Source organism: Myotis nattereri (assembly GCF_964212035.1).
Source record: "Myotis nattereri genome assembly, chromosome: 19".
Taxonomy (NCBI): Eukaryota; Metazoa; Chordata; class Mammalia; order Chiroptera; family Vespertilionidae; genus Myotis; species Myotis nattereri.
This window is the reverse complement of record NC_138095.1, coordinates 9,930,037-9,949,579: the sequence shown is the minus strand read 5'-3', so window position 1 is coordinate 9,949,579 and position 19,543 is coordinate 9,930,037. Positions and strand designations below refer to the sequence as shown.

The 19,543-nt window shown below is 43.2% G+C and overlaps 1 protein-coding gene across 1 annotated transcript; it reads left to right on the top strand.

Moving 5' to 3' along the window:
* Positions 1–6,204: 6,204 nt before the first annotated feature.
* Positions 6,205–13,486, top strand: ERP29 (endoplasmic reticulum protein 29). Its single transcript, XM_081113372.1, has 3 exons — positions 6,205–6,418; positions 11,481–11,619; positions 12,705–13,486. Exons 1-3 carry the CDS (start codon positions 6,275–6,277, stop codon positions 13,205–13,207), a joined length of 786 nt encoding a protein of 261 aa, XP_080969498.1. The 5' UTR covers positions 6,205–6,274; the 3' UTR covers positions 13,208–13,486.
* Positions 13,487–19,543: the final 6,057 nt, after the last annotated feature.

Sequence of the window (19,543 nt, the reverse complement as noted above, 5' to 3'; positions counted from 1 at the left end):
CCTGAGAACCACCTTCTTGCAATCTGGGACCCTTCAGGGGATGTTGGAGAGCCAGTTTCAGCCTGATCCCCACAGGTCAGGCTGAGAGACCCCACAAGTGCACGAATCTGTGCACTGGGCCTCTAGTATCTCAATAAAGCTGTTGCCAAAAAATGAAGTTTGGGACAAAAACAAGGAAGGAAATGTCCCATTGCTGAAATTCATGGTGTAATGATTAATGGATAACATGTTTCTGTCTTTACTACTGAAAAGAATAATATTGAGATTAAAAAGTGTAAAATAAACATTGCAAGAGGGAACTGAAGAGAAAGATTTTGAGAAAGCACCTGACTGCTCTAAATGAATCCACCACTCCTGGCCTGAACAAATTATACTCCAGCACTTTGATAAAACTTGCAGGTCAACCCAATAAACCATTGAATGAAATCTGAGGGTTCATGTAAAAATGGAAAAACTGCTGCCCTAGCTAGTTTGGCTCAGTGCGTCAGCCTACAGGACTAATGGGTCCTAGGTTTGATTCCAGTCAAGGGCACATGGCCAGGTTGCGGGCTCAATCCCTAGAAGCAGGCATGCAGGAGGGAGCCAATCAATGATTCTCTCTCATCATTGATGTTTCTATCTTTCTCTTCCTCTCCCTTCCTCTCTGAAATCAATCAAAATATATTAAAAATGGGAAAACTGTTAGAAATTATAGAAAACTGGTTACCACTAAAAATTTTTATTTTTAAAAATAGTAAAATCTGCAAATCATAAGTGAAAAGATTATAGCATTGATCCCAGACAAGATTGTAGAATGAACTATCCAAAAGATGTTTTTAAATAAACAGAAAAATATAATAATTATGTCAGCATGGACTTATAAATAATCATGTCTGATTAACTTCATTCTCTTTTTGGATAGAATTACTACACGTAGTATATATGGTATTTTGACAAAACATTTGATAAGAAATTTGGTGATGTAAAAATAAATATAGACCAAATAGAAGCACAATTAAGGACATTTCTTAAGTAAACCTAAGGGAATGCTAATTCATTGATGGATATCAATTTAGAAATACGTTCTAGTGGAGTGAACCAGCATTCTGACTTGGCACTGTTCTATAAAACACTTTCATCAATGACTTGAAAGAAAATATAGTAAGCATATGTATGAAGTTGTGTGTGTCACTTATCTACTGCTACGTAACAAATTTCCACAAATTTAGTGGCTTAAAACACATAATCTCACATATTCTATGGATCAGGTGTCCAGGGTTAGCTTAGTTGGGTCCTCTGCTTCAGTGTCTCTCATCTATAATAAAAGTATAATATGCTAATTAGACCAGACGGCCTTCTGGATGACCTTCTGACAAAGCTGGAGCTGCGAGGGAAGCCCAGGTTCCAAGTGCCTGCAGGCGGCCGGAGAGAAACCGGTGCCAGCAGCGGGTGAGGGGGCGGGGGGGAAGGAAGGCCTACTCTTGCACAGATTTCATGCATCGGGCCTCTAGTAAGGTTATAATCAAGATGTTGAATTTAAAAAAAAAACAAAAAAAAAAAAAAAAAAGCCGAAACCGGTTTGGCTCAGTGGATGGAGCGTCGGCCTGCGGACTGAGGGGTCCCAGGTTCGATTCCGGTCGAGGGCATGTGCCTGGGTTGCGGGCACATCCCCAGTGGGAGATGTGCAGGAGGCGACTGATCGATGTTTCTCTCTCATCGATGTTTCTAACTCTCTATCTCTCTCCCTTTCTCTCTGTAAAAACATCAATAAAATATATTTAAAAAAAAAACAAAAAAAAAAAAAAAAAAAAAAAGATGTTGACTGATTCTCATCTGAATACTCAAATGGGGAAGGACCTGCTTCCAAGTTCATGTAGTTGTTGGCCTAATTCTGTTCCTTGGGGGTTATTGGTCTGAGGGCCTGTTCCCTACTAACTGTTGGCCAAATGCTACACTCAATTCCTTGCTTGCCCTGTGGACTTGTCCTGCTAAGATGTCCTCCTAGCAAGATGGAAGTCACAATCTTATGGAACCAAATCACTGGACTGACATTCCATTATCTCTTCTGTATTCTATTGATTGTAGGTTTTGTCAACACTCAAAAGGAAAGGATTACAAGAGTGTGAATATCAAGAGGCAGGGGCCATCTTAATGTCTTCCCACCATGTGAACTCTAACATGTCAAGTACTTTTCCAAATCAGATCATTTGCAATAGCTGTTCCCTCTCTCTGGAATGCTCTTCCTCCAGATAATCACATGACTGGCTCCTCATCCTTCTATTTTTTTTAAAATATATTTTATTGATTTTTTACAGAGAGGAAGGGAGAGAGATAGTTAGAAACATTGATGAGAGAGAATCATCGATCAGCTGCCTCCTGCACATCTCCCACTGGGGATATGCCCGCAACCCAGGTACATGCCCTTGACCGGAATCGAACCTGGGACATCTCAGTCTGCAGGCCGATGCTCTATCCACTGAGCCAAACCAGTTTCGGCTCCTCATCCTTCTATTATCAGCTCAAATATCACCACCTCACTGCCAGAAGCCGGTCCATCCTTGCTGCTTGACACAGTCGCTGCAGGGAAGAAACATCTGCACAGCATATGTTTCAAGGGACCTGGTGTATATGGCATACTGTTCTTAATATGCTTGCTCCCCTTCTTAGCGCTATGTGTTTTAACCAGGACCACTTCCCCTTCCTCAAGAAAGGTTGTTTCCCCAGGTGGGGATTTTTCCCTGGAGTCAGGGATTAACAGGACTAAGGAAGGGAATAAATCAGTAAAACCCCTTAACTAAGTGCCAGTCGGGTAGTTAATCACCTTAACTATGCACAATCATGCCTAAGCTACATAATCTTTACTTAGGATAATCTCCTTCAGTTACTTCCTTGAAGCTTGACAGAACAGTAGAGTAGAGACCTTGGAATGGAGATAACGCACGCCCTAACCTTTGGAATAGAACGGATAGGATTAAAATCAAATGGTATAAATACAGATGTAATAGGAGAATAAAGAGAGAACCTGGATGGAGAACCCAACTATACTGATCATCTGAACGCTGCCTTCCTTCTTTGCCGACTCCGTCCACACCTTTGGGAACCCCTGGACCTGCTGGGACTGGACCCCAACACCTCACAGATGAACATTTATGAAATTCCAAGAATTCTGGTTTATTTGTTTGTGAGGCTTAGAAAAGTACATAAAGTGGGACAAAAGGAGAAAAAAAATTTCTGCTGAAATTACTTGATGCCTGGATGTTAAAATATGAGTTTGAAAATATTACTCTTGAATAAAACAATATTAAAAATAACAGAGCGCTAGCTGGTTTGGCTCAGTGGATAGAGCATTGTCCTGCAGGCTGAAGGATCCCGGGTTTGAGTCTGATCAAGGGCAAATGCCTGGGTTTCGGGCTCAATCCCCAGTGTGGGGTGTGGAGGAGACAGCCGATCCATGATTCTTCATCATTGATGTTTCCATCTCTCTCATGCACATTCTATCCCTTCCTCTCTGACATCAATAAACGATAATAGAGGCCTGGTGCATGAAATTTGTGCAGAGGTAGGGTCCCTAAGCCTGGCCAGCAATCAGGGCCAATCAGGGTCCCGGCCTCCCCACCTCCTCCTTCCCTTGCTCCCTCAGCTCCCCGCTGCCGCCCCCTGGTGGTCAGAGCACATCATAGCAAGCGATCGAACTCCTGGTCTCCCAGTCGAACTCTGGAGAGGACAATTTGCATATTAGCCTTTTATTATCTACACTAATAAAAGAGAAAAATGGTAATTGGCGTACGGCGATACCTTTTTCATTGGCTAATCAGGGCTATATGCAAATTAACTGCCAACTAAGATTGGCAGTTAACTGCCAACTAAGATTGGCAGTTAACTGCCAACAAGATGGCGGCTAATTTGCATATGTAGGCACAATGCAGGGAGGTGAAAGGGAAAGCAGGAAGAAGCCCCCTGCCACTGACAGTGATCTGAAACCCAGGGGGGAGCTAAGCGCTGGGGGGCAGGGCAAAGGCGGCCCTGGGGCCGCCTTTGCCCTGCCCCCCAGCCATGATCAGAGAATCAGGCGCCTTTGCCGCCCTGGCCAGTGATAGCAGGAAGTAGGGGTGGAGCCAGCGATGGGAGCTGGGCACGGTCGAAGCTGGCAGTCCCGGGAGCTAGGGGTCCCTTGCCTCGGCCTAAAGCGAAGCCCACGATCGCGGCGCCCCCCGCTGCCACTGCAGGTCCCCGCTGCCTGGGCCGGACGCCTAGGCCAGAGGCGTTAGGCCTGGGCAGGGGTGGAGCCTGCAACCGTGGGGAGCTGGGGGTCCCCTACCCAGGCCTGACACCTCTGCCGGAGGCCTCAGGCCTGGTCAAGGGGCCGATCCGGTGATTGGTGATCGGAGGGTGATGAGGGTCAACTCCTCTGGCTGAGGCATCAGGCCTGGGTGGGGGGCGGAGCCGGGGATTGTGGGGATATGATGGTCCCCTTGCCCAGGCCTGAAGCCTGGGCCAGAGGCCTCAGGCCTGGGCGGGGGCCGGAGCCAGTGATCGGGGGGAGATGAGGGTCCCCTGTCAAAGCCTGACACCTCTGGCGGAGGCGTCAGGCCTGGGCAAGGGGCCGATCAGGCGATCGGAGGGTGATGGGGGTCAACGCCTGAGGGCTCCAAGTATGTGAGAGGGGGCAGGCTGGGCTGAGGGACACTCTCCCCCCACCCCCCACACCCAGTGCACGAATTTCATGCACCGGGCCCCTAGTCTATATATAAAAGGCTAAGTTGACTCACACATGCACGATACATATAAAGCTCTCACTGGCGCCAATCACACATGTGTGTTTTGATCTGTCATTGTTGATTGTGAATTTGGTTGACACTTGTATTATAGAGAAAAGTTGAATAGTGATATTAAAATATTTCTTCTAATTTTCTTTCAATGTGCACAAATTTGTGCACCAGGCCACTAGTATAGGATATATATATTAAACACACACACACACACACACAAACACACACACAAACGTTGATGGCTCCAAATCTTTTAGCTTAATAAGACCCTCTACAACAGGGGTCCTCAAACTAGGACCCGCAGGCCACATGCAAATACAAATATTGTATTTTTTCCCGTTTTGTTTTTTTACTTCAAAATAAGATATGTGCAGTGTGCATACGAATTTGTTCATAGTTTTTTTAAAAACTACAGTCCAGCCCTCCAACGGTCTGAGGGACAGTGAACTGGCCCCCTGTTTAAAAAGTTTGAGGACCCCTGCTCTACAACGTGCCCTTTCACTATCAGGCTTTTCCCCTTGCTAGAAATATCCTTTGGTGTTTGGCTTGTACATGCCTCCTTTCAAGATCCATCTTAAAAGTCATTTCCTGCCTTTAACTTTCCCTGACATCCCAGAACAGGACTGACTGAATCTGCATACGTATTTTCACAAGACTGTGTCACAGTCGTATTATCTACCAATGACATCGTACGTGTCACATTATGCCGCTGTCTCCTCCCCGCACACGGACTTCCTTCGGGACAGCGCTGTCTCGGCCGTCTCTGTATTCCCACAGGCAAACAGGACCCGGTGTAAACCCACCACACCCTGAACACACAGCTGCCCTATAGAACTGTTTGGGGCCTCGATGGGTGGGGTACTCGGCTTCCAATAAGGCCTGGCGCCTCAGAGTAGGCCCGACAGCCTGACTGGGCGGAGGGCAGGCGTGGCCCGGATGAAGAGCCAAGTCCGGCGACCAAGTCGGGCGGGCTAAGGGAGGCGGCCGAGGGTGACTGACTGAGGGGAACACTGCGCCGACTAAGGGTAGTAACTCAAGTCGGAGTGACTGACAGACTAACCGAGGGTAGGAGTCAATCCCAGCCGCCCGCCTGTTGGGTCGAAGGCAGGAAAAAATAGGGCTGTGGCGTCGTCCTCTTCAGAGACAAGGAAAGACAGCGAACCAAGGGCTGCAAAGACGCCGAAACACGCGCCTCAGCCTTTCCTCACGCGGAGGAGGACGGGAAAAGGCATGGCCAGTTGCGCGCCTCAGCGCGTGCGCGTCCGCGTGCGCGTGCCCCTCAGCCCCTCCCTCCCTCTCTTCCTTGCTCCACCCCACACGTCGCTCCTCCCTCTCATCCTAGGAGGGCGTGAGCCTCGCTGAGTGCGCGCGCACACGGCAGCCCTCTTTCCCCGCCCCTCACGTGGCCCCTCCCTCTCGTCCTAGGCGGGCGTGAGCCTCCGGGGCGGGGCCTCCTGGTCACGTGCTCCCGCTCTGCGCTTTCTCCGCTACAGCCTTACTAGCTCCCACTGCCAGAACCCGGCGTGATGGCTGCCGCTGTATCCCGCGCCTCTTCCCTCTCCCCGCTGTTTCCCTTTTTCTTGTTCCTCCAGCTTCTCTCCGCTCCGCAGGGCAGCAGCGGCCTGCACACCAAGGGAGCCCTTCCCCTGGATACAGTCACTTTCTACAAGGTAACGGGGGTGGAGGACATCGCGCCCAGGGGAGCGCGCAAGGGACAGAGGGCTGGCTAGAGGTGGTCTGCAACTACGGTCTCGGGGCTCCCCACCATCCTATCGGGCTGGTGGACTCTGGGCCGACGCCTTAGCATGACCATGGGGTCTGCAAGCTCCAGGGCCCCTGCGCACCCTCGCCTTAGCAGTATTTTTACTTGCTTCCCCTTTTGTGGAAGATGCAGCTCAGGGAACTGGGTGCCGCTTTCCTTCACCTATCGGGAGGGGGCGGTGTCAGGCGAGATCCAATCCTGGAGTCCCAAGTGGGAGACCCGGGCGGTGCCAGGCGGACGCCACAGCTCAGGCTGTGGTTGGGCGGCGAGGTAGAAACCGGTCATGTTAGCTTGCATTTCTGCGCCCCTCTTCCCTTGGCGTGGATTGCAGCCAGCTTTGCAATATGCAAATAATGTCCAGAGAGCCTGCGTCTCCTTAGAAAGTGCAAGCGTTAAGAATAAGCTTCGGTTCTACCACCCTACAGGAAATATTGGGCCTGGGGACAAGGATCAAGGCATAGAAGGATTGCCACTACCCCCACACCCAAGTTTTCAGAATTTGGGGTTCTGGCCTGGATAAATGGCCGTTGGAAACGTTGAAGGCTGAATGCAGCCTCAACCCCTCCTCTTTCACCGGTCTTCACCCACTGGCAACCTTCAAATTTGCTTACAAGATGGGCAAACTAAGGGTTTGAGAGAAAGAGAGCCCGTTGTTTTCTTAATTTGTACCCATTGCTGGGGAAGTGAAACCTACAAGTGGAGTTCAGAGTCCATCTCAAGTGCCTGAACCCTTCCTATTTTCAGAAGGGTTTCTTATCGTGGGTTTGGCACGTGTGGCCCATTCAAGGCAGTTTCAAGAATTTAAAAGTGTAGGTATGGCTGATGGGTGGTCACCCCACAACACCCTATGCTTTGGGGGCATTTATTGGCAAAGTGACACCTCTACCCCCAAACATGGGACTGGGATAACATCACAGACCAAGTGTGACTTAGAGGGAGGCTTTGCACTGTAAAGTTAACAGCATTTCCTAATCAGTTGATGCCTCACCATCTTTACTGCCACCACCCTGGTCAATGCTATTATTACAAGAGCCACCTCTCAGTCCAAGCTGCTTCTCTCTCCTTTAATCTCCTAACCATTCTTTTTGTCCCCTCTGCTCCAGCCACACATTTTTTGCTGTTTAAATATTCCTAGCTCATTACTGCATTAGGGCCTTTGCACTTGTGACTACAACATTCTTTGAAGGCTGGTTGCTTCTCATTAGGCTTAGGTTAAATATTATCTTCTTTATTTTTTTATTGATTTCAGAGAGGAAGAGAGGAGATAGAAACATCAATGATGTGAGAGAATCATTGACAGGTTGCCTCTTGCACGCCCCCAACTGGGGATCGAGCCCTCAACCCGGGCCTGAGTCCTTGGCTGGAATTGAACCGGGAACCCTTCAGTCCGCAAGCCGATGCTCTACTGAACTAAACCGGCTAGGGCAAATATTACGTTCTTAAAGTCCTTCCTTGATTTCCCCATCCCCTAGCCTGAAGTGCCAGTCATATTACCCGGTTTGATTTCTGTGTAGAGCTCACTCATCACCGATTTCTTTAATTGTCTATTTTATCATTTCCCTCACTAGAATATTGTATGCTTGGGAAGAACTACCTTGCCTATTTGTTCATTGATCACCTGCACAACCTAGCAGGTTACATGTCACGTAGAAGATGTTCAGCAATAATCTATTGAATGAATAAATGTTTTGTCTGGTCCCTTTCTAAATCTCACTCTTTTCATTATTCTTGAACAAAAGGGGGGCTTCCTAATGTTATGTCCAGGGCCTTGGCCCATACTCTGCCTTTAAGTGATTTCCAGTGTCTTTGTTTCTTGCCCTTTGCCATCAAGAGTGATGAGACCGTCCTTTTTTTTTCTTCTTTTTTTAATTGTTTTTAAATATATTTTTATTGATCTCAGAGAGGGAGAGGGAGCAATAGAAACAGCAATGGTGAGAGAGAATCATGGATCGGCTGCCTCCTGCATGCCCCACAATGGGGATGGAGCCTGCAACCTGGGCATGTGCCTGGCCAGGAACTGAACCGTGACCTCTTGGTTCATAGGTCAGTGTTCAACCCCTGAGCCATGCTGGCCAGATGCCTGTCCTTTTTCTCTACTGTCCATTTTCTTGTTTACTTAAAACAGTGCCTGACACATGATAGACCAGCCGTGGGCAAACTACGGCCTGCGGGCCGGATCCGGCCCGTTTGAAATGAATAAAACTAAAAAAAAAAAAGACCATACCCTTTTATGTAATGATGTTTACTTTGAATTTATATTAGTTCACACAAACACTCCATCCATGCTTTTGTTCCGGCCCTCCGGTCCAGTTTAAGAACCCATTGTGGCCCTCAAGTCAAAAAGTTTGCCCACCCCTGTGATAGACTCTCAGTACCGTTTTATTCAATGAATGAATGAATGAATGAATTCATGTATACACTGAAGAAGTTGCCTAAATCTAAGTTATGGTGGAGCCAATTCCTCAAGGATAAAGAAAAGAGAGAGATACCTAAAGCAATTAAGAGGTACAGACTGGGTCAAAAAAATAAGAAAAAATTTACTGTGCAAATGCTTGCCATTCAAAACCATTCTATCAGAAGGTGAAAGTAGATGGAGGCCTCTCAATTCTCTTTAAACATTAGAGCACTGTGTTAATTTATTCCATATTAATAATATTGTTATTGTTATTCCATAATACAAATGTAGGCCCCTTTCAGATAGAGATCATGTGTTGTGCTTTTTAAATTGTTTTCCCACTGAACATGTAGCATCTGCTACCAAAGTCTGTCCTAGTTTTGTTCATTTAGCACATATTTTCAGATCATCTGCTACATACAGGTACTGTTGGGCAATAGGGATACAGCAGAAAACAGGTCAGACAAGGTCCTTATTCTCATAAGTGTATATTCTAGTGAAGAGGACAGATAGACAAGCAAATAAGGATTTCAGAGTGATTAAATGCAGCAAAGAAAGTAGAGCAGGGTAAGAGAGTGTGGTATGAGTGGAGGAGGCCTCCATTAGGAGGGGATATATGAACTGAACTTTGAATGATAGATAGCCATGGAAAGAACTAGGGAAAGGGCAATCCAGCCAGAGACAGAAAATGAAAAGGCCCTAAGTGGGAATGAGTTTGGTGTATTGAATTGAAATAAGGCTAGCTGGGCCAGAGGGATGTGATCTGATTTACATTTTAAGTCTTCCTTGCTTTTAGGCCTCCAGAGCTCAGAATTTTGGGGGTCAGTGACCACTTAAAGATGACCTGTTCTGGTGGCTTCTCCCTCTTCCCTTGTACCCCTAGGCAGTGTGAAATTTTTTTAAAACCCTAAAACAGACACCAACACACAATAAAGAACAAGGACTAACAAAAACTGGAATGATGTCAGCTTGACCTAACTAGGACAGTAATTGCCTGTGATGAAATACTGACTGGAAATGATCACTTTGATTAGAAAAAAAAATTTGTTGGAGAAAGAAAAGGCACTATTACTGATCAAAGACAATTTGTTAGATCAAATCTATGCATTGGAAGAAACCATCAAAAAAAGTCCTTGGGCTCTGACCGGTTTGGCTCAGTGGATAGAGCGTCAGCCTGTGGACTGAAGGGTCCCAGGTTCGATTCCGGTCAAGGGCATGTACCTTGGTTGCGGGCACATCCCCACTAGGAGGTGTGCAGGAGGCAGCTGATCGATGTTTCTCTCGCATCGATGTTTCTAACTCTCTATCCCTCTCTCTTCCTCTCTGTAAGAAATCAATAAAAATAAATATATTTAAAAAAAAAAAAAAAGTCCTTGGGATCCCTCCATACGTCAAATGTAGAATTAACACATGACCCCTCAGTTCCACTCCTAGGTATATACCCCAAAGAAATGAAGACAAGTATAAAAACAAAAATTTGTACATGAATGTTCCTAACAGATATTCACAAATACCCAAAAAGGTTGAAACATCCCAAATGTCCATCAACTGATGAATGGCTAAGCAAATTGGTCTATTTATACAATAGAATATTTATTTGGCCACAAAAATAAATGAAATATTAATGCATGCTACAGCATGGATGGACTTTGAAAACATGCTAAGTGAAAGAGGGAAGTCACAAAAGGCCACATTTTGTATAATTCCATCAGAGTAGACAAATCCATAGAGACAAAGTAGATTAGTGGATGATAGGGATTGGGGGAAAGGAGGACTGGGGAATGGCTGCTTAATGGGTACACGGTTCCTTTTCAGGTTGAAAATGTTCTGGAACTAGATATTAGTGATGATCGCACATTGTTGTGGGATTGTTTTGTTGTTTTTGTTTGTGTTTGCGTAGTCGGCAGGATTGCACAATGGTGTTAATGTACTAAAAATCCCACTGAATTTTACAATATCCCAGTAAAGCGAATTTTACAATTAAAAATCTTAGCCCTGCCAGTTTAGTACCTAGAGATCCAATCAGAGGGAACTGTGGTCTAGGGAAGGGATATTGTCCCCACCCTGGACTCTCAGCAACTTCTCTTGAGCCCTGAAATTGCAGAGTTCAAACTGTGGGTGCCCTAGCCTAAGTGCCCCCCATGGTGCCAACTCCTTTATAGATGGTTAGTTGGCTTTTTTTTTTTTTTGGTCAGATTTTTTGGTTGAATGTTTCCTGAGAAATCCACCTCCCTGGGATGACAGACATGACAGGGGCTAAAGTATTGTGTGCTAAGGGTATCCTTGGCCTTACCAAAGGGCCACTGGAGAAGGTCTTAGTACCTCTATAGCTTTGCTTTTTCTAGACAGGGTTGTATTTGTCTTCGATTTGTGTGAATAAGCATCTAATGGGGTACCCAGCATATAAATTATTAAATGAATCAATAGGTGAATGAATGAATATTAGTAATTGAGATCTTGTCCCCTTTGTGGGCTTGGTTTCCACTCTGTTTCTTAACCAGGGGTCCATTGGGAAAGGCAATTAGCCCCAACAATTCCTGGAACCCCCTACCCACTCAATTCTATATACCTTCAGGTCATTCCCAAAAGCAAGTTCGTCTTGGTGAAGTTCGACACCCAGTACCCCTACGGTGAGAAGCAGGATGAGTTCAAGCGTCTGGCTGAAAATTCAGCCTCCAGTGATGATCTCTTGGTGGCAGAGGTGGGAATTTCAGGTACGAACAAGTCCAGGCGACTGGGAAGGGCAAAGGGGGAGGAAGCTAAGAATTATTTCCCTACTTGTAGAGGGAATACCCAGCACCTCTGTCTGAGTCACACACTAAGTAAAAATGGGGTCATGACCTCTCAAGAAATCATGGCAAGCTTCTCTTGAGCAGATTCTGTGACCACAAAACCTCTGCTCAGCCTCATGGGTGCCTGAGGGAAGGGAATCCACCATTCTTCACCCTCCAACCTCCACTGACATTAAATTTACTATGAGAACTTGGAGCTCTTGCAGGGGACTGTGGTCAGAGGGGGTACCATGCCTCCTAAGGGACAGCATAGTCCATTCTTCCATCCTCATTTCAGCTCTTTTGTACCAAAACTATTGAGTTTTGGCTTCAGCTCAAATCCACCAGAGTTGCCACTAAACCAAGGGCAGCTGTCAACCACAGTGACAGCTTTGATAATAATAGTGGCCACCAATTAGCAGTTTATAGTCTGTAAAGATATATAGACATTGCATTTTAAAGCTTCTGTTGAATCCCAACTTGAAAAGCAAGACATATTTTCTACCTGTTATACTGAAGCTCCAGGCTGTGGGGGAGGAAGTGGCTCATCCAGAACTCAACCTAAGTATTTATTCCCAAATGCAGTGGGTTCTTCCCTCTCTGTTTCCTCCCAGCTGGAATGCCTCAGCCCCCACTAAGCTCACACCTCCGTTTTATTTTCATCATGGCACTAATCATTTTATGTACACTTGTTTAACATCTTTCTTCTCACTCTTAGAAAAATATGAGCTCCTTGAGGTCAAAGAGCTTTATACTCTTAATCACAACTAGATATCCAGCATTTAGAACAGTACCTGGCACATAGTGGGCATCTCAAATACTCACAAGTAGCATTTTCAGATGAGGAAAATGCAGTCCAGAGAAGTTAAATGTGGCTTGACTAATGCCACATGGCTAGGAAGTAGCAAGGAGGAATTCAGACACAATCAACAACATGCTTCTTCCTCTCAGCTCGGATAGGCCTCCTAACAATCTTCTGCCCCGCATTCCTCATGGTCTTGCTCCTGATGTCTGGTTTCTGTTCACAGATTATGGTGACAAGCTGAATATGGAGCTAAGTGAGAAATACAAGCTGGACAAAGATAACTACCCAGTCTTCTACCTCTTCCGGGACGGGGACTTTGAGAACCCCATCCTATACAATGGGGCGGTTAAGGTTGGAGCCATCCAGCGCTGGCTAAAGGGGCAAGGGATCTACCTAGGTATGCCTGGTTGCCTACCTACATACGATGCTCTTGCTGGAGAGTTCATCAGGGCCTCTGGCATGGAGGCCCGCCAGGCCCTCTTGAAACGAGGGCAGGACAACCTGGCAAATGTGAAGGAGACTGAGAAGAAGTGGGCCGAGCAGTACCTGAAGATCATGGGGAAGGTCTTAGACCAAGGTGAGGACTTCCCAGCATCAGAGATGACGCGGATCACCAAGCTGATTGAGAAGAACAAGATGAGCGACGGGAAGAAGGAGGAACTCCAGAAGAGCTTAAACATCTTGACTGCCTTCCAGAAGAAGGAGGCCGAGAAGGAAGAGCTGTAAAAAGGGACTCCAGAGTTTTCCAGAGTTTGGTGTGGGTGGGGAGAGTTTCCTGCTGGCTGTGAGACCTTTCTGAGATGTAAGAAATCTGAGCATGCCCAGACATTGATGCTGATATGACTATGCTTGGGACATCTCTATAGTTAGTGAAGGTACAGCTAGAACACTTACTCAAATGGCTTATGAATTTCCTCAGAAGGAACTGGTGCTATAAAGAATGTACTGCCCACATTCTTGAATGGTGTAATTCTAATCCAATTAAAGTTTCCATGTTTTGGTTAAGTGGACCTTAAGCCATTCAGTTTCTTTCACAAATGATACTTTGGACTATGACCTGCTTTCCCCTTTGACTTTATTTTTTAATCCAAGTTAGTATGGATTCCACTACCAGGGTAACAGACTATCCTGGTAACACTGTAGAAGCTGGTTTGTCCCAGTTCAAAGCCTGTCTAGATTACTTTCCTCTAGTTTTCAGACTCAAGGGGACTGGTTCTGGGTGGTAAATTGTGTTGTCCACATTTTCTTGTCTCTAAAACTGAATGGCAACATTAATAAACCTCAGTGTAATTATTTCCCATACTTCATAAGATATGTGTAGGAAATTCTTAGTTTTGCTGATATAATCTGATAGAGGTTTTTTTCCTGGTTCGATTTTAGACAGCTAAATAATACGATTCAGTCCAATGTGGGAGTTTAAAAGGAAAAGGGGTTGTTTGCCACCTAAGTTACTTTCTCACTCTCAGTTACTCAGTATATACCAACTCTTTTTAAAAAGCAGAGGGAGCCCTGGCCAGTCACTCAGCTGGTTAGAGTGTCCCAATATGCCAAGGTTGTGGATTTGATCCCTGGTCAGGGCACATACAAGAATCTACCAAAGAATGCATAAATAAGTGGAACAACAAATCTATGTATCTCTCTTTCAAATCAAAAAATTTTTTTAAAACACGGAGGAGCATTATTCTAACTTTGAAATTTGTTCTCTGGATTAGTATCTGCAATGGTAAACTTCATAACCTCCTCATTTTTATATTTACTGTTTGAAAATTAGCAGAATACAGCTCCTGAAATTGCACCCAAATAAATTTAAGCTGAACCAAAGTAGGCAAATAAAATTGTTCCTTCATTTTAGCCACATTGGTATTTAAACTCACTGGAAACAAAAAATGCAGGAAAACCTGTGTGTTGAAGTTGATGGAACAAAAACAGTTGTGGTAGCTTAGGCTAACAACTCCATTAAGTAAAAGATGCTCAACCTAAATGCCTGCCCATAGCCAGCATAGATACTCTCAACATTGACAAAAGAATTTTCAGTTATTTCCCTTCCTTCAATTCTAAATGAAAACTTTGGGAGATGTTTTTGGATGCTTCTCACTGGTAAACTTACTTTAGCTTATTCTAATTTCTTTTTTAATCTACCTAAAACAGTCGTTCCCAAAGAACTAAGTACTCACTGTCTTATGGAAATAAGAGTATGACAAATGACTGGTAGGGAAAGAACTCTAAAACTAAAGTTTTCCAACATCCCTGAATGTGGTTTCATCTCAATGTGTGAGGAATAAAGGTGGCAACACATCCAGGGTACTTCATTGGATGGGTCCAATGGATATCATTATAAGCCATGAGTTGAAGCAACATGGACTGTTGGACAGGACTAGACTATCATATATCAGAGGCTCTTTGTATCAAATCTTTTTCACTAAAGATGGGCTGTTTCTAGCTTAGAATTTGAACTGATTTGCATATGCCACATAAAATCCAATCTTCCCTGGTACTTCCTTCTACTTAGCATTTAATTAAATAATATGGATTCCTTCCTTTTACTTCTTAGCATCTCATTAAATAATATGTGGCTCAAATGCTGCTCATCTGTAATGAAGGCTATGGACTGGTTTCCCAGAATCAAACAAGTATATATAACTTTTAGGGAATTCCCAGATTACCTGAAGCAAATGAGTCCTTGAACCCAACACGAACAATCCCATCCTAGGGAACTTGCAAGTTATCTCAATTATTGCTAAGAATATTTTAAATTTACAAATAGTACTTGGCATTTGATGCCACAAAACACTGCATTAGAATCATATTAGGAAAGATTGGTTATTCAGTAGAGAACTAAGAATGGGAATTTGAACATGGCCATCAAGACTAAGAATGTGAGATGGTGTGTGTGTGTGTTGAGAGAGAGAGAGAGAGAGTGTGTGTGTCTTGATTTTAGCTAATTTCATCCAAGCTTCAGATTTTGAATCTTATTCAACCCTTACCCCACTGGGTGGTCTTAAGTAGTAATCTTATATGCAATAACTACTTCTCTCATTATACCTTACCTGGGACCCACTTTAACTAGGATATGTGGAAGCTGGAAGTTACAAAAAAGCTGTGTTCCTGAAGCATAAACTCCTAAAGTACGTTAGACATCCCACAAATAATTTTTATAAGTATTTGGCTCACAGTTGCTTACCTCCACTTGTATGACATACTGGTACATGTCTGCATTAAACAGTGATAGCATCTAAAAAACAGGGAACATGAAAAAAATAACCCTGAGCCCACCTTTTGGGAAAAGTTAAAAATGGCATTAAAGTATATCCAAGTCCTCACCTTTTGCTAAAGGAAAATAACAGTGGGATGGAAGCAGGCAAAAACTGACTTCTCATGCCGAACCGGTTTGGCTCAGTGGATAGAGTGCTGGCCTGCGGACTCGGGTCCCAGGTTCGATTCCGGTAAGGGGCATGTACCTTGGTTGCGGGCACATCCCCACTGGGGGGCGTGCAGGAGGCAGCTGATGGATCTCTCTCATTGATGTTTCTGGCTCTCTATCCCTCTCCCTTCTTCTCTGTAAAAAAATCAATAAAATATATTAAAAAAAAAACAAAACCTGACTTCTCAGTGCTCAAATAAGAGCACTTAATAATCACAGAACAGACAAAAAGGAAACTTGAGGAAAAACAAACAGCTCATTTCCACTGTGTCAGTGCGGCAGAATAAACAAGGTCTTCACCTGTGGATTCACGTCCTCTTGGATGTCATGTCATCAACGTGTCTGCAAGCCTCCAGTTAACTTCCCACCAAATTTGGAATCACATTCCTTCCCCTGGCCTCAAAGTCCTTATTGCTCTGATCCCCACTCTACTCAAACCCTACCTCTCTCTTTCCATTAAGTCCCAGCTACTTGAGCCCTTTTTTTTTTCCAGTCACTGGAACATGCTTAGCTGTTTGCTGCCTTGGGGCCTTTGCACTTGCATTCCTTTTTCCATGGCTGACTCTTCCTCATTCAAATCAGATGGTGGCACTCAAAACATCCTCTCAGACCCAGTTTATCACATACCCTGATTTATTTTATTAAACAGAACTTAATTATAAGCTAATATTTCTTGTTATTTTTCCCACTTTGGCCACTAACTAGGATATACGGCAGTGATGGCGAACCTTTTGAGCTCGGCGTGTCAGCATTTTGAAAAACCCTAACTTAACTCTGGTGCCATGTCACATATAGACATTTTTTGATATTTGCAACCATAGTAAAACAAAGATTTATATTTTTGATATTTATTTAAATATTTAAATGCCATTTAACAAAGAAAAATCAACCAAAAAGATGAGTCCGCGTGTCACCTTTGACACGCATGTTATAGGTTCGCCATCACTGATATACGGTCTCACTATTATATCAGCAGAGCCTAAAATGGAATGTAGCATGTAGTAAAATAAGTGCTCAATATACATATATTGAATTATTGAATGCTAGCATGCAACGCACTACTTTTAAAGAAAAAGACTAATGGCCTTGGAAAATAAATTTTAAATTCACAAGTATTACAATGTTGCTGAGGAACGTAACACTAAGTACAAAATTGAGGTGAATTAATACCATTTAAAAGGTAGACAAAAATAATAAAAGGTAGCTTCTAGGAATCTGAACAAAAATGAACGAGGCAGAAATGCCAACTTAAAGTTGTTTATATAAATTAACCCATCCAGTTTAAAGTAGTTTTCCTATGCTTAATTCTGAAAAAGGAAGAATATACTTCCCATTTTAATAAATCACATCAAATAAGTAGGAAGTTTCAATAACAAGGCCATAGATACATTGAAACCCCTTTTTATATTAAAAGTTAAAATGAAAGACAAATCCAGATTGAACATTGTGATTGCAAAATATAATGCAATTTGAACAATTAAAATTATGAAAATATACAAAATTGATGGGCAACACAGCTAGGCATTTGTACATTTTTCATTGTTTGGAGAACACTAAAAATTTATCTACCTTTAATCCACATCAGATAAATGATTTAAACCAAATGTTTGCTTTGGAGAGTTTTAACTTAGGATTCTCAGTAGTATAAAAAGCAGTAATTTTTCAGTCTGTAAACAGTAGTCGTGTTTTTCTCCTTTCCTTTTTTAAATAGCAATTTACCACACAAAAACAAAACAAAAAACCCATACAAACCAAAAAACAGCAGCAGCAGCAGCAGCAGCAGTGGGTTATTTAAGAATTCTCTTCAAATACCAATGACATACGATTGCTGGAGAGGTTGCTTTTTACTCATGTAAGAATATATATATATATATTTAACTGTACACAATTTATAGTGCATGACAGTTTCCAAAAGAACAGATTAATAAAAGATATTGGCCATTTCTGCATAATTTCATTCTTTTTACAATTTTCTCAAAACGCAAGAGGTTGGCTCTAATTGAAATGCTACGTTTAGTAGGAAAATCAAGTAACAAAGGAAATATAACCTCGACTTAACATTGCCCCTAAAACACACCGTTTGAGTTTTTAGTAGAGGTCCCAAGCAAGAGACTAGTTAGGTAGACACTGGAGTCACACACTGTCCCTGAGGACCAAGGCCAGCCCACTGAACACACACATGCTAGATTGATCAAGGTCAGTTGAAGACGTTTCAAAGAGCATTTCTACTTTTATGTACAGTATTTTTGGATATTCAAAGAAACATCATTTCAAAAACACATGCCATACACACATACCCCCCTATACACACATAAAATTCCATCTAAACAGGCCATTGTTTTATGAAATTATGATATGTTGTCATTAAATTACATTTGGAATCAATATTTCAATTCATCTTGTTGATCAGTTCTTCTTTTGGGGATGAGGTGTGACAGCTGTGGCTACCAACTGACATCAAAAACAGTATTTTCAAATTACTTGATGGACTAAGATTTCCAACAAGTCTTATTTTAAACGAGTAATGTAGTAATGCAGTAATTTTCTTAAAAATTTCCTTTGGGTTTAAACAGTTATTAATCACCCTATCAAACTGTAAGTCTAAGAAAGTCAAGGTGAGGAGACAAAATACAATTGTGTTGCATACAGAGACTTTCCAAGCTCTCACTCAGTTGCTTTTGGAAGAAAAAAGTATCACATTTCACAGAAGTGAGTTGAAAAGGACATTTAAGGTCTTCAAGACCAATCCTCCACCAGGTGCTTGAATTTCCTCATCAAATTCATTTCTTTGCTCTTACAAAATTACTAACTTTAACAGTATTTAGGTAACAACAACCAAAAACAGAAGCACAGATTCAAATACAAAAAAAGTTACCAAAGGAATTACATAAACTGTATAACATTTTCAAGAGCAATGTTTATCTTTTCTGTCAGACCTAGTTCAGAAGCTGTCGTGTTCAGGAGCTCCAGGTGAACAACGCGTACACCATCCTGGTGTAATGCTCAAGTTTGTAGTAAACTGAACCTCCAAACCAATGAGAAACATTTCCTTTGCCAACCTAAAACTTAAAGCCTAAGTTAAGTCCATAATATACATTCCTTCCTTCTCAAACCCCCCACTTAAAAAAACAACACTAAAGTCTTATATCTTTATTTTCAAGCATATATATGGTATATATATATACCATATATATGCTTGAAAATATACATATATATGTAAAAGCATATACATATACATATATATATATATCTCACAAAACCAATGACATTGGTATTACACTTGCCTGCATAAATTATGTACACTTCTCTTCTTTAAAAGTGATTCCCATCTTTCCCAAAGAGATAAAAGACAAGCTCGTCCTCAGCAGGCTTATGAGTGGTCTGCATTGCTTTCCCCTCCAAACAGCTGCAAGGTAACAGAAGCCTTAGAAGCCTATCTGCAGTCTAACTCTCACCCGAGCCAGGATGGGGATGCCTTGACTAACAGGACTATTCAGCCAGAAAATGAGCACCTGTGGTTGTCTGAGTGGTGCCCTTCAGTGGCAGGTGCTTATGCCAAATTTCATCTGAGGCCCTTTGGGTACCTGCCTTGGGTTCTGCAGGAGCCAAGCAGCTGAAGAAGCCTCAAAACCAAACTGCTA

Excerpts from the sequence above, each read along its gene's own strand:
- ERP29 (XM_081113372.1), top strand. The coding sequence starts at position 6,275 with ATGGCTGCCGCTGTATCCCGCGCCTCTTCCCTCTCCCCGCTGTTTCCC. Across the intron at positions 6,419-11,480 it reads ATACAGTCACTTTCTACAAG|GTCATTCCCAAAAGCAAGTT; the intron begins GTAACGGGGGTG and ends ATATACCTTCAG. Across the intron at positions 11,620-12,704 it reads GGCAGAGGTGGGAATTTCAG|ATTATGGTGACAAGCTGAAT; the intron begins GTACGAACAAGT and ends TTCTGTTCACAG.